General features: G+C 31.0%; 1 protein-coding gene across 1 annotated transcript; it reads right to left on the reverse strand.

Annotated features, from left to right (window-relative positions):
• Positions 1–4,507: 4,507 nt before the first annotated feature.
• On the reverse strand, positions 4,508–13,910 carry LOC129965632 (protein toll-like). The gene is made up of 5 exons (XM_056079694.1): positions 13,874–13,910; positions 11,215–11,799; positions 8,471–9,014; positions 6,153–6,301; positions 4,508–4,653 (listed from the first exon to the last, which is right to left on the reverse strand). The coding sequence occupies exons 1-5, from the start codon at positions 13,908–13,910 to the stop codon at positions 4,508–4,510; spliced, it is 1,461 nt and encodes a 486-aa protein (XP_055935669.1).
• Between the last annotated feature and the right edge of the window lie 5,903 nt (positions 13,911–19,813).

Raw genomic sequence — 19,813 nt, forward strand, 5'->3', positions numbered from 1 at the left:
ACTCTCCTTTAGATTTTTACTAAATGTTTCTTTGAGCTTCACCCGGTTTACAAGAATGGCGCATTTCAGAGAGAACATAGATGTCTTTTGTTTTCAGCAGCCCTTTACACTTTTCGGACTTTTCGCTAATGTAGCGCCATGTTACCACATTTTCAAGGTTACAGCGGTATTGCCGATACTGATATCCATTATACACAGCAAATGGCTTTCCTTTTGTAGTTTCGGAAACTTCAGTACTGTTATTCATATTTAAAATCAGATCAAAATAACGGAGAGAGAAAAAAGCAAGCATACCGAACACCTAATCTAAAATAAACTTTCAAAAATGTTTCTAGCTTTTTTAAAGAGAAATGATTGGTTTTACTGTGAGAAGAGAAGGTGAATGTTTCAAGAAAAAGAACTCGCAATCAGTAATCATTCTCTTATCAATACGAGAAATGTGCATTCTCTATAGCCCCTCTAGAAGGTACGCCAAAGGTAATTAAGTTCCAGTAAACCTACAATGCGAACGCAAATAACACTATTTAATGAGTGAGCGCTTATGCGACTGAACACGAGTCCCACAATCCCACCTTACTACATGTGGCTACGAATGCTCACAGTCAGTGAGGATATAAATTACTGAATATCATTTACTGCTTTTTTTCTTTCAGGAATACTTTTCGAACCATTGCATTTAATCGGCGATTGTATTTTTTAAAGATAAAAATGGTTATTGTTGGTTTTTATGTTGCGAAAATACAACTTCATTTTTACGAAGACATTTTCAGTTTCATTCAAAAACCAACTCAAGCCATTAACAAATAGTTTACAATACTCAAATTATATGCTGTATTACAATAGCTAGCTTTTCACCAGATATGTATTCGTATGATTTCTACCTTTGAGAATCACAAGAATGATTTTAATTAGTAGAATAAATAGAAGAAGCTCATTAGTCTTTCAGAATGCCACAGCTGATCAGTTTTCAAGAATAATGAAAAAGACACACTTTAATAAAGCAGCTTTATGATTAAGTATGTTCGTTACTTCTTGATACTCTCATTTTATCCGTTAAATTTATTTTGTATGCCCTTTCGTAGTTTGTAGTAATATCTGCAACGTTTCAAAAGTTCTTTTAGTTAAAAATCGTAGGTTAATTAAAAAACACATTGCATGTTAAATCAATCACTGTTAAATGATTCTGCATGATTTTTAATTTATTATTATTTTTTAATTCAAATTAATTTATTTTTAATTTAAATTTATTAATATTTTTTAATTCCATTTGCTACTCAATCTAAACAACGTCTTTAAGTATTGATGTCAATTCATCCTTCAGAACATTCAATCACGTGTTTTTCACTCCACAATAGGATTTCCATTTCCGCATTTTTACTTCCTAATTGACTTTTTAAGTTGCAGTAATGAGTGAATGAAATTCCCGTTTTTTAGTTGTATAAAATGAGCAAGATGGATCTTCTTTCAAAAAAAATGTATTCCATATTAATCATTGAACCTCTAAAAAAAAATAAAAAAATAAGTAATTCGGGCGAACAAGTTAGTCTCCAATGGTGGCTACTGTAAAATGAAGAAAGCTGTGACAGGTAGTAAAGGAAGAGCGCTAAGAAAGGCATAAGAAAGAAAAGAACCTCTTATTTAAAGATGCGCCCTTAAATAAAGCTGAATAGATTCCTCACGCATTTAAAAGTAATATCGAATTAAAAGTGGATCGAATTTAATTTTAAACATGATTCAACATTCAGTGAAAAAAATTGTACGACAAATGGATTCTAAATAATTTTGCAGTATTCACGTACGTTAGCGTTTTATGTATATATATCTCTTTAGAAACATATATATTTCATTGTTTGTTTGTGCGAATCTATGAATGCATTTTAAGATATTTCATAATTGAATAATAGTAAGTACGAGAAAGAAAGAATTTGATTATATTTGCGTAGTTGAGTTGCTTCAAACTAGAATAAACTGAACAATAATTTAAAAAAAAATCTTTTTCATTTTTCATGGAGTAAAAACGATCGGAATACCCGGGATTATTATTAATCCTATCAGAAGTATTAAATCCTTCTTCATACAAACTTAAAATTCCTTTGACCGGATCATTTATTTTTAATATAATATAACATTCTATGCAAAGATGTTCACTTAATGAAACTGTAATGCAAATGAGAAGCGCTGTTTCCCATTCTTTTTTACATATCTTTTATCATTCTCAATAAATAATATCAAAGTCGTAAAAAAATGTATTTTTTCAGAATTATCAAATTTGAAAGTAATATAGTACTCCGTATATATATATATATATATATATATATATATATATATATATATATATTATTAAAAGTGTAATGCAATTGATATTTTATATAAATTGATGATGAATTGAAAAAAAATTAATAGTAATAATTTAATTTCATAATAATTAATTTTCATATCTGATTTCATTATTTTGATTTCATTGACATTTGATTTAATTCGATCTCGGGCAGTTTATATTCTAAGATATTATGCCTTTATAATTATGGTAATTGGGGCTGTGTAGAACTGAGTCTGCTCTACAAAGAGAGTTATTTCCTTCTGTGCCTACTCGGATGACTAAAAGCACTCAAAACTAAGTTGTGTTGGATTGTTCACAGATGTGAATAGTGCGCGAAATCTTAAATAAGACATTGGTTGAATGGATGCATTGAAAGCAAGAATTTGTCTGGAAGGAAGGAGGAAGATGATGCAGCTTTCATAAATGAAGCGCTCTCGATCATATGAAGAAATGAACTCATAATAAAGAATGATCAATTTATAATTTCTTATCATTTATTTTGGACAGCATTTTTTATCCAGTGAAATATAGAAAAATACCTCACTCCCCTCGACTATAAAAAAAGGAGATAAACTTTTTTTTTCAATTAAAACCAACAAAAATTGAAGATAAATTAAAAATGCTGTATTTCATACAAAATTAATCTGAGACGAATATTTATTCTTTAGTTTTGTTGTCTAATCAATGTTATTTCAGAAAGAAGCCGACTCGCGCATTTTTAAGTTATTTGATTCTATGTTTGTCTGCTGCCGAGATGTAAAGTCAAAATATATCTTTTATCCTTTTGTGCATAGTTTGTGTCTGCTTGTCTACAACACGCTGCTATTAGATTTCATGAAATTGAAATTTGAAACACAAACATACAAAAATTCTTGAAACCAGTTTGGTGTTAATATCATGATCCATCACTCTCAAGCAATGACGCGATGAATCTTTCTAATCTGCTCTTGTTAATCAAAGCAGAACATTTGGTTATTATATTTATACAATACTTTATGACATTATTTTATATAAATGCCATAAAAATTTTCGACGAGGTCTTATTTTTCGTTTCGTTTTGAATAAAAATGAGAACTTAAACATTTAAATTTTTCTACTGTGATATTCCTTACAAATATTTATGCAAATTTAACTGATATTTAAAAAATAACTGAACAATATTGGATTAAAGATTACTAAGCGTTAATAATAGGCTTAAATTTGGCTCATGCTATTAAATATCAATGGAATTTTATTTGAAACAAAAATATTGCAAATTTCACCTATTGAAACTGTCTAATATTTCATGTTACACAGTCATTATTTTTTATTCCGCTATTTCAATTACAGAATTCAGGCAATGCAGTGCTGAAAATGATGAAATTAAAACATTGAAAACTATGTGGCTTAGAATTTAAAATGTTTTAATTGTGCTGAAAGTCACCAGGAACCACGATATTTGAGGACATGTCTTTTATATATTTTAGGATCTCCCACAGTGTTGAAAGGGATTCGGAGTCAAATTATTTAATACCATCGTATGCAGGTTCTTTTTCACAAGAACGCAGTAAGTTTCTTCAGAATTTTTTTGCTTCTATCTGACTTCAAAGCAAATCAATAAAGAGATTTATGGTTGCTGGTTTAATAGTAACACTCTAAACTTCTGTTCTTGACTTACCTATTAACACACCATTTCCCGCTTACGTATTGAACTACACATTTACATCATTATCGGGACTCCAGAAAGTGTTTCTTGGAAGTCTGAGCTTCAATGATGGCACTTTTAGGAAGTCTTTGAGTCATTCCTATGTATTCAAAATAATTAACTTTTTTATTAATAATATTTCAAAAGCAATACGAGGATATTTTAGAACGGACCTCGGAAATTTGAGCCTCAGATGACAAGGACGACATCTGAGATGTCAATGCTTTACAAACTAATATTCAAAATTTCAAACATCATATCAGTGAGATGACATCAAATGCTAACGAAATGACCGTGTGCCATGTCCAAACCTTTTATAAAAACATCGAACCTTTTTTAAAACAATGATTGACAACAATAGCAATACGTATATTGACACTATGCTTCAATTTATTAAATATTTCAACTGTATATCTTAGATATAAATAATTATTAAAAATTTTAAACGATTGCACAAATAACAACTATATGAGTTACTGAAAAAGACAAGCTTCAAAAATAAATCATGTACAGTATGAGAAATCTTTTGGAGTCAGATTCTGAAACGGTTTCCCTTTTCTGTCTTCTGGGGCTGCGCAGTTTCCTTTCAATGTTCCTCGATATCTGGACATGTACCACCGCAGACTGCAATCGCACACCACTGGATTATCTAAGGAAGAGATGAGAAATTTATCTACAAATCGATGAAAACAATTGACGAACATTGTAAAATTTTATAAGCATTCATTTTTATATGATCAATTCTTTTAACGTTGTTTTCACTTTCTCATTTTATGAAGTATAGAAAGAGAGAGTAACGTGACCTTCATAAATTTGATCTCGGGATATCCAAAAAAATATTTTTTTTTTTAGAATTATATGATTTATGTTTACTTGGAAGCACAGCAACTCTAACAGGCAATAAGATAAAAAACTTACAATTGGAATGTGGAGGATCTTTCATATTGAAATTTACTTCAATTGATCTTTGCAATACTACGATTTGTAAAAAAAACAAAACAAAACAAAAACGGAGTTTTTAATGCTATTGTCTTTTCTCCTTTTGAAAATGCAGATATGCAAAATTGCATTGCTGTTTTCTCAGTGATCTCTTTATGCTGCAAATTTCTGCGGATTTGAAAGTGAAATTCCAGAACTTTTGTAAGAACAAAATATTTGAGCTTCGAAACATTTTAATTTACAGTTAAGGGACATTGGACATTTAGAATAAGAAAAAAAAACAATTTAAAATTTAAAATTAAGAAGATTAACCCATCAATTGCTAGATCTTTTTGAAGTTTTTGAGCAGATAAGTTATATATATGCTCAAAAAATGGTGTGACAGTATAATTGTATTAAAATTATGTTTTGCTTTGAAAATATTTGATATTCTTGAAATATTAAATAAAGTAGGTATCATCATAAAATGATTAATAAAATCATTTCAATAAAAAAAAAAGACTGTGTAAGTAACATATCATAATTATAACTTCGAAAAACACAATTTTGTAAGGTATTTAATATAAAAACCAAACCAAATGATGCTTCAAACATGACAATTCTGTTTTGTTCAACTTACAGCCGAATTTCAAATTTGTTCGCTTGCTGCAAGGAAACAAAGTACAGAAGACACGCTTTCTTCTACACGCAATATTGACTGATACATATAAAATAAAACTAAACTGTCAGGCGTACCATTTTTTTTTTTTTTTTGACGCTGAGCAGTGAACGTAAAATTCTAAAATCTTGTAAATGGGGATCGTGGCAGTAATAGCTTAAGAAGTTCAAATCTTCAAGTATCATTTTCATCAACTTTGAAACATCATCTCAGATTTCAGATTCTTCATCTGGCTAGAGATGGAGAAAAGTGCTCTGCCGTCGCAATCCTTCCGACTGTTGCCATCAGATGGGACTAAAATCCTATCCCATATTTGTACTTCTAATTTTAATTAATTTTTAAATCTCTTCTGAAACGACTGTTATATGTTATTAATTTTAACTCAAAAATTCATGATCTCATAATGAACGTGGAAGCGATATTTAAGGGACATTTGGTGAAAGTTTTCAGTCAAATTTAAGATTTGTTTTAATTTCTTATGTGCAGAATATTCGTTGCTATATAAAGGGAAGAGAAGCCTTTTATCTCGCTTATAGAAATCACACACTTACTTTCCATTTTTAATTCCTTAATAGTGTTATACACATCTCCAAAAACCGCTTGGGATATTGTTGAAATCTTGTTACCAGACAGGTTGATGTATTCTAAATGAGGCATTTTTGTAAACAAATCGTCGGGTAAGGTTTCGATCTGATTATCACTGAAAAATAAAACATCAAAAGGGGATCAAATAAAAATAACATTAAATTCCTTCAAACATTTCCTTTTGAAATAGATTTTAAGAACTAAAGTATATATAGTATCCGAAAAATCTTAGATACATTACAAATTGACACAAAACGAAAACTAGACATTGTTTATTAACTACCACAGAACTTCTAAAATTAATAAATCAGGAGATATCTTGATTGTAATATCCGATTATATTCAAACAATGTTCGTTGTATTCAAGCAATATTCTATTTCACGCCATGCCTTTGCAGACATTTATGGAAAAATGGATGGAATTGCAGTTGGGATGGTTTATTTCCTGGAAATAATCTGTTTCTATAACACAACCTTTCACATATCCTCCCTTGAAATCATTTAAAAGTGTTCGATACGGAGATAAGATGTCATGACTTCTGATTGAAATATCTCAGAGATTCTCATCAGGACATATCTATCATCATTTATCGAATTCTGGCAATAAAAACATGCTGTGAGCCGAAACTTTAGAATCCGTGAATATGAGATAATATGTGACACCAGAAAACATCATTATGCATTGCCATTTTTAAATACAGGGTGGCCGTAAAATAACTTTCCCTGTCTGGCGGCTTCTACAACTAAAACGAATGAGCGAAATAAAACCACATTTCATATATAGACTGTGGAAGGCAATTTTAAGATAAATTCCGCAGCAAAAAAATGAGTCCCAAATGTTGCCGATAGGATAAATATTGGATCTGCTGTCACGTACAAACGAGGAAATTTGCGTATAAATATGGATTATGTAAAATTACCAGTGCCTGCGTGTTAGTAGCGCTATTTATTATTCCTTGTAAAAAGAGAAGAGCAAACGACCTGTGAGCAGTTCATTCTGATTATTGCAGTGTTCACTATCGTCCGTGAGGGACTGTTGATGTGTGCTCAATATGGGCCTTACCTTACCGCAGCATGCTTTTCTGGTAAAACAGTTCTACACTAGACAGCGTAATGTTGTGAGTGCTCTTAAGCAAACCTGCATGTCTTGAAACAGAAAATAAGACGGGCTGTTATGAGCATCGAAACCAACAGTTTACACACAGCAATTTAAAACGTCATACACCGTATGCAATAGATTCTATGCAGAGAAGATCAGAATATTGGAAATATTGCATGGCGTCCACTGGAACTTAATATTGATGAATAAAAGATTATTTTCTGTTAGTTTCATAAATTCATTCATAGCTGTACTCCCACAGCGCCGGTATTCCCCTTATCGGCATTTTTTGGTGCTAATTTTTTTTCTACTCATTTTTTTACTAATACATATTGTGAGAGTTCTAATATTAAGTTATAATGTATTGTCCAGTTGATGTGACATGAAAATTTGGTACTAACATATACTGCGATTCTGTGCTCCTCACTGAAAAATGTATTCTTATGGAAATCCATGATGTTAGGAATGTCAGGAAAGATACCACATATTAAACTCATTCATTTTTAATGATACCAAGTAAGAGGACTATTAGATTCTTTCAAGCATATATCCTTTTCTTAAGTTTTAAATTGTTGATATATAATACATAAATGAAAAGAAAGAAACTGACCAGATACCTAAATACGCTGCGAAATATATTTCTAAATATGACTCATAGGGCCATGCTCCTGCAAAAAAATTTCAAATTCGGAACTCATCTAAATATTCATTGAAATTGCATAAAATATTACATTTTTTATACAATTCTTTATATTAGATACCCTAATACAGGACATAGCAAAATGTTAACTTCAGATTTAATTTTCACATTTTTTTTTTCTTTACTTAACTTTCTTTTTTTTTTTTTTTACTTTTTATTTCTTTCACAACTTTTATTATGATACTATCTAAATTCACGCAACATTTTTCGAAAAGAAATTTTTTTTTCATTTCGCGAATTTTCAGGGATACTCTATTACACTCTATAAGTATTTCTCGATTATCCTTTTTTTGAAGTAGTTAAATTTCTCAAGATGATTCTACATTCATTAAAATAAAGCAGTTTGATGCAGACATTTTAATATTTCTACAGTCTGACCAAAAATGTGTTTTGTATGAAATGAAACAACGGTATATATAAAAATAAAGAAGGATACTTTCGCAAAATGAAAAGTTCTTATTTTGCTAGGTGCTGGAAACAAAGACCTTCTCAAGGATTTTATGTCTGCATTTTGCACTTGTAAATCGTACAGAGCAGTTAAGTGGGAGAATGCGTTGTACTGCAGTTTGCGTATTCGAGAATCATACAGATGAAACCTCCGGAGAGAGTCACTTACATTATCAACGAAAGACTTTCCCAAACTTTTAACTTCTGTGTCGTGAATCGAAATGATTTTAAGCTTCTTCAAATTTCCGAAATTCTCCCATCCTATACCTCTTAAGAATTTAGAATGCATGATTGTTATCATACTTATATTGTTAGAGGGGTCTGGGCGCTTGTCGAACATAGCAGTCATTGTCACATTCACCAACAAAAGTTGTTCGAATTTCTTGGCACTTATTGCCGAAGCTGGAAGAAATTGCAGTGTGGAATCGTGGAGTGCAAAAGAATGAAATTTTCGATCCGCCGTTCTTTCGAAAACACGAACTAATGTTTCCATTTCAGTAATTCCACCGCATTCAACCAGGGGGAAAGGTATATTTTCGCAAAGGCAAGGTTTAATCAACGCTTCTGGCGGACATTCCGCAGCTGAAATTCCAATCATAGTGGCAACAATGATAGTCCAAAAATAGATCGCAGACCCAGAAAGAAGCATTTTCTCATATGGATGGGAACCACGTCGAGCGTCAAATCGTATAACTTAAACTAGGTAATTTATACCGAACAGAATCTCAACCAAACAAATGCTAACTTTATGAACGTCTTAAATGGCTATCCAATGCTGAGACTAATGAGAAATTTTATCACTTTATCGGGGTCAAAATCAGTTTAATTAGCTTTATTCGAAAAAACATAAATAGCGCTGTCTCTTTATAGATAAACGTATCGTATATTTGGCAAAATTTTGAAAGGAGAAAGAACCGAGTTAGAGATATTGAAAGATAAATATGTGATTCGTATGAATGTTTATAGGAAATAAAATAAAGTTCACCACGTCTCTTTGGAAAAAGTAAGAAATATCTGTCCTAAGCGCAATTCTGTTCTCGCTGTTAGATAAGAATTTTTTTTATACTTATATCTTACTTTTTTTCACGTATTTGTAGCATACTTCAAGCTGAAATGTGAATTATAAATTTCTGAACTAACGTTTCGAGAAATCAAAAGATATATTTAAGAAATTATTAAATGATTTTAAAGTTCGTTTTATATTTTCCTAGATTTCTGATAGCTGTTATTTATAGTGTAAAAGAACTTACCTTTTAACATAACTGTAATAAAGTATAGGTGATTGCAACGAAAGGAAGTCGTTTGATATATCGATAAACAATGAGCTTTCAAGTTACAAGTAAAGTCTCTATTTAACTACAGAATAATTGATTAACAATTATAAAAATTTTAAATAAAGTTTCTTCAAATATATTAATTGAATTTTAACATGCCCTATTTTTCCGTCGATGGGATTTTATTCTATACCTGATAGTCAATTTCTAATGTGTTAATGCTTTTGTCTAATGTTTTTTAAAAAGTAGTGCACTTTTGTTATGGATGATAACTCATTACTCAATGTTTTCGGAAATGAAGGGATAAGTAATCATTAACTAAATTTTGATGTTGCATCAGTGTCGTCACATGGTAATAAACACGTCAATTTTCACACAAATAGTTTTGATATTCTGCCCTTCCTTTCTGGAAATTTAGGAAAACCTCTTCGGAAAAATAATTTCTTTGTTTTAAGCTCATAAAGAATGTATTCGCTGAATATTTTCTTCTGTTTCTGCTGCGGTTTCCAATGTGCTTCCGAAAGAGAAAAAACCACACTTTTCTTCTTATTCCGAAGCTTTCCTGAGAGGGTTTCTGTCAATAGCAACACGATCCTTGAAGTTATGTCGACAACATTTAAAGGCGAAAGCTTGTAAAAGAACCATCTTCTGAAGAGTCATATTCTTTTTCTGATGAACTGGTGATCGCTTCATACGATTTCATCATCTCAATCTTTTAATCCTTCTTTTATAAACTATGCATCTTTCTCAGTCTCCTCTAACAGTGAATGAATTCTTATTATTCTTTATCAAACGTCAAAGGGGTAAAATTCCGGATAAAGCAACTTGAATACAACATTGTTCACTATAAAAGAGAGCGCCCCGAGTGTCAGCCCAATTGTAACACGAACTGCTCTGTCATTCAAAAAAATGCTCGAAATGTGCCATTTCCAAGCGATGCATATAGAACATAGCTTTAGAGACAATGACTGATGAACCAAATCATATCATATTATAGAGGAAAACTACAGACACATTTTTTGTTTGGGGGGGGATCGAAACATCCCTCGCACAATTCATGTCTCAGATATCACAGCCTGTAGCACAATATTGTACGATAATATATAATATTATTCAGTATTAAACAATATTATACAATACAGCAAATATTATTTTATATCAAAATATTGTACAATATATGTATGCTACTAGGGTAAATGGAAATATCTGGTGATTCTAGTTACTATTCATGATGCAGGAATTAATTATTTTGGAATTCTAATCACCTTTAAAGGCAGAAAATTTTGATTAACAACACGTCGAAGACAAAATTTCATAACTCAAAACAGCATTTTTCATATTTTCTAAGGATTTGCTCTAATGCATGTACATACCTCGAAACTGTCTCAATGAAGCATTTTTTGAAATTCTCAAGCATCTGTCAGTTAAAATTCGTTGTACAAAATGAAACAAAGATTTCTATAAAATAAAGAAGGATACTTACGCAAAATGAAAAGTTTTTATTTTACTTGGTGTTGAAAACAAAGTCCTTTTCAACGATTTTATGTCTGCATTTTGCACTTGTAAATCGTACAGAGCAGTTAAGTGGGAGAATACGTTGTACTGCAGTTTGCGCACCCGAGAATCATACAGATGAAACCTCCGGAGAGAGTCTCTTACATTATCAACGAAAGACTTTCCCAAACTTTTAACTTCTGTGTCATGAATCGCGATAGTTTGAAGTTTCTTCAAATTTCCAAAATTCTCCCAACCGACTCCTCTTAGTAGTTTAGATTGCATGATTGTTATCATACTTATATTGTTAGAGGGGTCTGGGCGCTTATCGAACATAGCAGTCATTGTCACATTCACCAGCAAAATTTGCTCGAATTGCTTGGCACTTATTGCCGAAGCAGGGAGAAACTGCAATGTGGAATTATGAAGCGCGAAAGAATGAAATTTTCGGTCCGCCGTTCTTTCGAAAACACGAACCAGCGTTTCCATTTCTGTAATTCCACCGCATTCAACTAGTGTGAACGGCATATCTACGCAGTTGCAAGGTTTAATCAAATTTTCTGGGGGACATTCTGCCGTTATAACTCTAAATACAGGTACTGCAACAGTAATGAAAATATAGATCGCAAACCAATTTCCGTAACCAGAAAGAAGCATTTTTGAAAATGGATGGGCACAAAACTAAATTAATAGGATGCAGAATCTCAAGCAAGAACCAGACACTTTCAATTAAAATGTAAATCTTAAGTTCTACCAAACACTAAAGCTGTTGAGAATTTTCATGTTGTTTATCTTAACCAGAATCTGTTGATGAAGCTTTATTTAAAAATAAAATCCGAAAAAATGCTGTCTAATGTCTGTAAAAATGCTGTCTCTTCGGTAGCGTTTTCAAGTATTTGCTAGTAAAAGAAGATTTGAGTCAGAGATAATAAAAGATAAATATTTGACTCTTATAAATTATTTTGAGCAAAACTATAAATGGGTGCAATTGCTTTTTAGTATAAAATTTAAAAGCTAAATATAATTTTCTCAAAAATAATTAGAACCTAGATGCCAAATAAGAACTTCAGTGTTTTTTAAAAGTTTAATTTATACAAGTCAAAAGTTAATGAAACAAGAATTGCAAAAATTAAATCAATCGTATATTTAAAGTTGAGTCAGTTCATATCTTATATTTAAATTTCAATCAATCAGACTACACGATAGTCATAAAATTAGCTGTTCATCTCTCAAAGCATCTGCAGTTAAAATTTGTGAACGGACTGAAACTGAATTCCGAGTATAATGGAAATCGCTTTTATGAATTTTGCCCAATAAATAAATAAACAAACAATTTGTATCAAAAGTCATCGATGCAATATCTTGTAGAATCGCGGAAAGTATAGGAGTCATCATATAATCATAAAAGAAAGTGTCATTCGAAAGGAATGAAAGTTCTTTAATAAAAAAATTTATAATGGGCGTCTGTATGTTGAAATAACAGATTTCAATTTTTCTACCAAAAGAATTCTCAACAAGTTTCAAAACTACATCAACAGACATCTTCCCAGAAACCAAATTTCATTAGTCTAGGTCCTTTCTTTTCATAATTATGAGCTAATTAAATATTGATTTTATAGTATTAAAATAAAAGTTTGAACTTTTATTCATATGCTTGAACATAATATAGTAAAAAAATATATAAATAATATAATAATAAGACCTTAACATTTTGATATATAAAGTTTCCTACACAATTTGCACACATATTTACTTTTAAAACAGGACTTTTAAAATATGAAAAGCTTCAAAATTAGAAATTAAAAATTGTTAAATGAGGGTACACTCAAATTTCGGCATAAATCGAAGGGCAAGATCATAGATCAAGATTTTAGGGGCCATGCAAAATTTCAGCTCATTACTACGAGTAGTTTTTCCGTTACATTAAATTTTCTATTTTGCCTAAAAACAATGTACTTAGGGGCGAATTCTCAAATTTCAAAATATCGATTGCTTTTTGTTTGGCATTCAAATGCAAATGATCATCCTTTCTTGAAATTACACTCGTGTCCATAAATTAAGGATAACTCATAGTTCCGCTGTAATAGAACTCTAAAATGCATATATCACTCGTAAAATACCTACAAACATCTTCAAAAATCATATACAAGTTGAAGGAAGCCACCAGATGACACCGATAGTACGTCACAATGACGAGAGTGTAAGAGAGTGATGTATAAGGAATACAAGCAAAGAAGTAAAATTTTCGCAAGCGCTTTATAAGCCTTTCGGTGAAATAACCACATAGTTATGACACAAAGGGCGCATTTGTATGAATTTTTACGGGGTAGAATTATCGGCCTTCTGGAATGTGGGCGTACCCAGCTGGAAGTATCCAAGGAAATTGGAATGGCTCACAGTGTCATCTCCAGGCTTTGGCAACGATTCTAAGATGATAGCAATGTGAGTAGATGTTACAACACAGGTCTACCCCGAGTTATAACGCCGAATGAGGACAGGTATGTGGCAGTTACTGCCAAAAGAAACAGACGGAGCACAGCATCAGACCTGCCTCGTCAGCTCTCTTCAGCTACTGGTACAATAGTTTCAGGGCAGAACGTGTACAGACGTTTAGGGCATATTGGTCTATATGCTCGTAGGCATGTCAGATGTGTTTCACTTACTGCAACTCACTGTCGCCTGCTGTTAGCTTGGAGAAGAGAGCATGCATTGTGGACACCGCAACAGTGGGCTTGTGTGATGTTTTCCGACGAGTCCAAGTTTAGCTTGCAGTCTGATTCTCTCCGGACTTCCATATGGAGAGTACCAAGTACCCGTTAACACCAAGAGAACATCATTGAGTGACACCGTTACGGCAGTGCAGGATTGCTCGTTTGGTGAGGAATTATTCTGGGTTCCAGAATTGCACTGCATGTTCAAATTGGAACCATGACAGGCCAAATCTACCGGGACGTCATTATGAAACAGCATGCACGTTTGTTTCGGGGAGCCAGGGGCGCAGAATTCGTTTTTTATGGATGGCAACGCCCGTCCTCACCGTGCAAACATCGTAAACGAATGCCCTCGATCGGAAAATATCACCCATTCTCACCGGACTTGAATCCAGTAGTGCATGTGTGGAACATACTTGGCCGATGAGTTGCAGCCCGTCAACCACCTCCTACATGTCTGCCGGAACTTCGGAGAGAATTGCGTGATGAGTGGTGTAATATTCCCCAAGATCAGATCTATAATTTGATACTCAGTATGCCTAAGCGTTGTATGCACTGCATTGCTTCGTCTGGGAGACATACTATGTATTAACCATCATACCAACCAGGTAATATTGATTTTTGTAAATAGATTTTTTTTTTGTAATTTGCTCTAGGGAGCAAAAAATCGCAATTTTTATTAATGATATCAAACATATAGCATCTTTTTTGCTCTTTACCTTTTGTTTAATAAATAAGCTTTACAAATAAGTCACGTTTGTTTTGCTTCTGACTCTTTCTTTTCCTGAACTTTCATTATTCTTAATTTGCGGACATGAGTGTAAATATAATTTTTGAAACTTACAGAATATAACAAATTTAGGGAAAAAAATGGGAATTTTATTTCATAATAAATAGTTTGTAGGATTTAAAATTTTACTTTTACAAACATATTGTCTAAATTATTTCTCTTTATAATTCATTCGTAAGCAACCATATTTCGCAACAAGAAAAGGGAGATTTGTGTTTGTTTAAATCTTTCGATATTTATGTGTTCCAGTATTTATTATAGAAGTCTGACATTTCAGAAAATTAATCTGCCTTCATTTTAATTACTATAATAGTGTATATAATTTTAAATGGAATGAAAAGTTTAAGCATCAAAACATTATTAGATAACTCATTTATTATTAATATTTCAGATGCAAAATGCATCTTACATTTATTTCCTACTCAAGCCAAAATGTGGAATTTCAAATAATTTTAATGATTCATGAAGTATTGACTAATATTTTAGCTTACCATTGTTTTTGTAACAATAAAATTACACCTTCTTTAATTAATGCCTATTTAAATGAAGGTTAGAAGCGGATCGAATAAAATTTTAAAACAATAAATTTCCATCAATTATCGAAATGAATAAACTTCTTAGACATAAAAGGTTTTAAGAATTTCTTTTGATGTAAAAATAATTTATAAATAACAGTTACTCAAAATTTCGAATAAAATTCATTTTCAAGTTAATGCCTTTTTTTAAGATTAGTTACTTACAAAGAAGACAAGAGGTTATAAGTGACTTTTTTTAATAAAATATTTGTAGTCATTTATTACTTGACCTCCATCGTGATTTGTAAAATAATTCCTTTTCAGCGCATCAAAACGTTGTTATTATTCTTTTATAAAGAATTTTAAACTTCTAAGAACGAACACAAAAATGACTCATAAATCTATTACCAAACTAAAATTACCAAATGAAGCATAATTACATTTTTGATAGGGGGCATTTAGATGAATGATTAGCTCTTTTTATTAATTTCATTATTTTCATTAAATATATTTGGTAGATAAGTGCCCATTTAATATAATTCATTTTATTGTGTATAATCAAAAAATATCTAATATGTATTTCGATTACTAAAATAAATACTTCTTAAAGATATAATATGAAATAGTTACTCTTATGATTATATAAAATAATTATTATTCTGTAATTATATAGATTTTAATTGTTCCTATAATTATATCTGCTTTCAAATTCTCATTCACATCAAAAGTAGCAAGATATGGGATGAATAACTGAAAAAACCATAACCCTTAAAAAGTGTAACAATAAGGGAAAAAATAAGTGAATGAGCATTGAGAGTGATCCTCTACGATTCGCGTGCTACATTTGTAGCGAAAAACGTATATCCTGCATACATGTCTTTATATAATTACTTTCCGCAGTCAAATGAATTACGCTATCAAAATGAATGAATTAAATGAACGAAGCTAAATTTCTCATAAAGCGTGAATGAAACTGATAATTTATTTCATACATTTATCTGTAATCATGCATTTATCAGTGAACAAAAGGCGCTATTTTTTATGTGTTCATGAAATAAAGTATTGCATCCTTTCATGTCTATATATGAGTAGTAAGCAATGGTGAAAAAAACAGTATATAGCATTAACAAAAAGGCGAGAATAAAATGTAATAAATAAATAAATAAAAATTCGACTAATTTTTTTTCTGTATCTATACGTAAGATATTAATTTTAATACTAAAATTCATATATTGAAAAATATATTACATTTTAATTCTCACATTCATTAAACACAACCTACCTGTTTTGAAGTTTTCAGCCTCATTGCGATTCATTCTCAGATACAATTTAAGGAAACCTTTCAAAGCTTTTGAATATTTAATTGCGTAAAATAATCAAATTTCTACAGATATTTTCAATGTGAATACTTAATCATGCATGAAGTAGCAACTGATCATTCCTATCAAACTCGTCCAATTCACCTTTCTGAATCGCTCTATCCTTTTTAGACTGTTCTTGGGCTGTTCCTAGTTTTTCTACTATTGCTGTTCATATCATACATTCAAAAAATTTTTAGAATGGAATTTTTATAAATACAAATATAACTTAAAGGAGTCACTTTTTAATAAAAAAAAATTAGACAAATATAAGTCAGTTTGCTGTGTTCTGTATTTGTTCTTTGTTTTCATGTGCGTTTATAACATATTTATTTTGATTTGAAGATTTTCATGATGATTCCGTTTACTGTGAAAAAAGAAAAAACCCTCAATTTTCCATAACTTAGACAGAATTTTATGGTGAAATTTTTATTATTTTAAAATGTGAAATTTATACAGATTTCATTTATTAATAGACTGTATAAATTATATATATATGTAGCATATTTATCCATTTCCAATCTCTGTAAAGCTTTAGGAGTTCGAAAGATTTAAGAAATAAATGAAATTCAAATGTTTTGTTTTCGCATCTTTGTAATAATAAAATTTTGTGAGGAATTTGGAATGTATTTCATGATGTTTGTCAATTTTATATTTGCAATCACGGGTACTAAAGATCTATGCAAACATTGGATGATACATTCAATAATGAAAAACACATATGGGTCAATTTTTAAACTGTTTAAAAATTCTCTTAACCCTTTGGCTATTTCATAAAATGCAATTTAAAAATGTTTACACTTTTTTCTGTAACTTTACAGAATTTTGAGCAACTTTACTTCGGACAAGTTTACAAGACTTAATTTTTTTTTACTAGATTATCAGGTCATGTCTATAACTGCTATGATTTGAAGCTGATAAACTGAATTCCCTTCAAATTTAGGGAGCATTTCGTCATTGGGAAACTTGTTAATCGTCTTTAATGCAGTCGCACTTGTAAATGATTTAGGGGAAAAAAACCACGCCAGATTACATTGAATTTTGAATCACTAAAAAGTCATGAAGAAAGCATGGATCAATTTTATTACAATGCATGATTCCATATGTTTTTTACGCTAAAAACGAGACAACATAAAATTGGACAATTCAGTTTTAAATATAAATAACAATTCTTTGGCAGTTGAAATTAAATCGCATTCAAATATAAAAATCGAATTTAAATACAGGGCCAGTAGAAATGAAGGCCCTGATTTCATAGGTCTTTAGTATAACAAATAGTCGCTAAATCCATACTTCAAGCGGTACTGTATTGAAGCTTTGAGTGAAAGATTCAAAGACGTTGGGCATCCATTCCTTTTGGTAATGCAAATATTCTGTAGTATGCACCCATGTGAATAGCAGCTGTGAAGGGAATTTTTAAACGATTGATCTTTCATTGTAACGTCCCACTTGAATATCAAGTTGAACAGATGGATGCATTGGCCACTCACATGATAAAAATGGAAAATTGTTCACTTGGTCCCACAGTGTCCTGTTTCCAATCCACATTATTTTTTTGTGGATTTTGTAGAACACTACATTTTAGTGATTTCATATTCATTGGCCATCTTTGATTTGAAGACCATTTTCATCACAAATATCTACAGAGACATGCTGCATAAAGCTCTACGGGAATTGTAGAATCCTACACAGAAAAGGAGCGCATAATGAACATATTTGATCCTATTATTTAAAACCTGAATATATTCGAATTTTGAATAGATATTTTTAGGTGGTAATATATTATATATATATATATATATATATATATATATATATATATATATATATATATATATATATATATATATATATATATTAGGTTATACTTTTTGCACAATAAAAAATAAAGCAGTGTCTCCCAGAAACTCTATCGCTTTGTTCTACTCCCTAATAATTAGGGCATTTATTTTTCCATCACTATATTGTGGAATGTGAAGCGAGTCGCTACGATACATTACGTAGTTTTCCTTTTCTGGAAAATCTTTACAAGTTTCTCTTAAAACAGTCAGCAGGTAGCAGCGCAGGATTGTGCTGGTTGTTAGTGACTTGCAGTTTTGATCGTCATGATAGTACCATGATAACATTATTTACTACATCAATCGATTTCATTTGAGGAGAGTATTATTTATGAAATAGCAGACAATCAAACGGATTCTCCAAAAAAGTCATTGATAAGACCTGATGCTGATGCTTCGATGTTACTTGGCTCTTATTTTATCAAGACGTCACTATCATAAATTCTATGTAGATTCAAACTCCTTCTTCTGAAATGGCCCATTTGGAGCTATGCCTTTTTCCCTCATTTTTAAAATAAATGCAGCTTCACGTGAGCATATTCTTTGTAAAGGGGACACAAAGAGGAAAAATGGATACAATAAGAAAACCAGCAGCAGCAAAAATTCTCTCGCTCTACTCTACTGCCTAATAAAGATGTCATCCCTGCTTTCATAGAGCATAAGAATCGCTAACCTTGGCCAGGACGGTGAACCCGGGAGATCTGAGATTTTTATTTGCAAATTCCTACTGTTGAGTAGGGCTGGGAGATGGCAGAACTCCATCATCGCGATATATCGTCCAACATATATCGATATATCGTGATGCAATATTTATTTATAGCTAATATAAGTTATAAATAGCATCTCTTAACATACTGACTGATCAGAACGACTCCAAATAAAAGGAAGTTTCATTTTATATAATAAACTTATTTGTTTTCTTTTGAATAAAAATAGTTAGAAAATAATTGTGTTAATACCCATTTAATAAAGTGTATCAATGCCAAAGCAAACAAAAGTCTGCAGGTTATAATGTATCAAATTGCGGTTTTTCAATATAATAATTTTTAAAATTTTACTCTTTTTACTTCTGACTTAAAAAAAACAACCCTTCAGTTTCTTTCCTTATTCTTAGAAGAAGAAAAAAAGGAAAACGATATAATAATGCCTTCAACAAATAAAATGAAGTTGTTTTAAAAAATCATGAATTCAAAATCTGATGTCTTGGAAAATTAATTTTGTATATGAATAAAGGAGCAGATATAAGCAATAAAAATAGACACCAACCGATAATCAAAATGAGTTCGAAAACGCAAATGAATTGTGAATATCGATTTCATTGTATCGTGATTTATCATGAACAATTATTGATTTTGATGATTTCGATAGATCGATATTTTTCGAAAACTGGCATCGAAAAAT

The sequence above is a fragment of the Argiope bruennichi genome, chromosome 4, assembly GCF_947563725.1.
Source record: "Argiope bruennichi chromosome 4, qqArgBrue1.1, whole genome shotgun sequence".
NCBI classification, from domain to species: domain Eukaryota; kingdom Metazoa; phylum Arthropoda; class Arachnida; order Araneae; family Araneidae; genus Argiope; species Argiope bruennichi.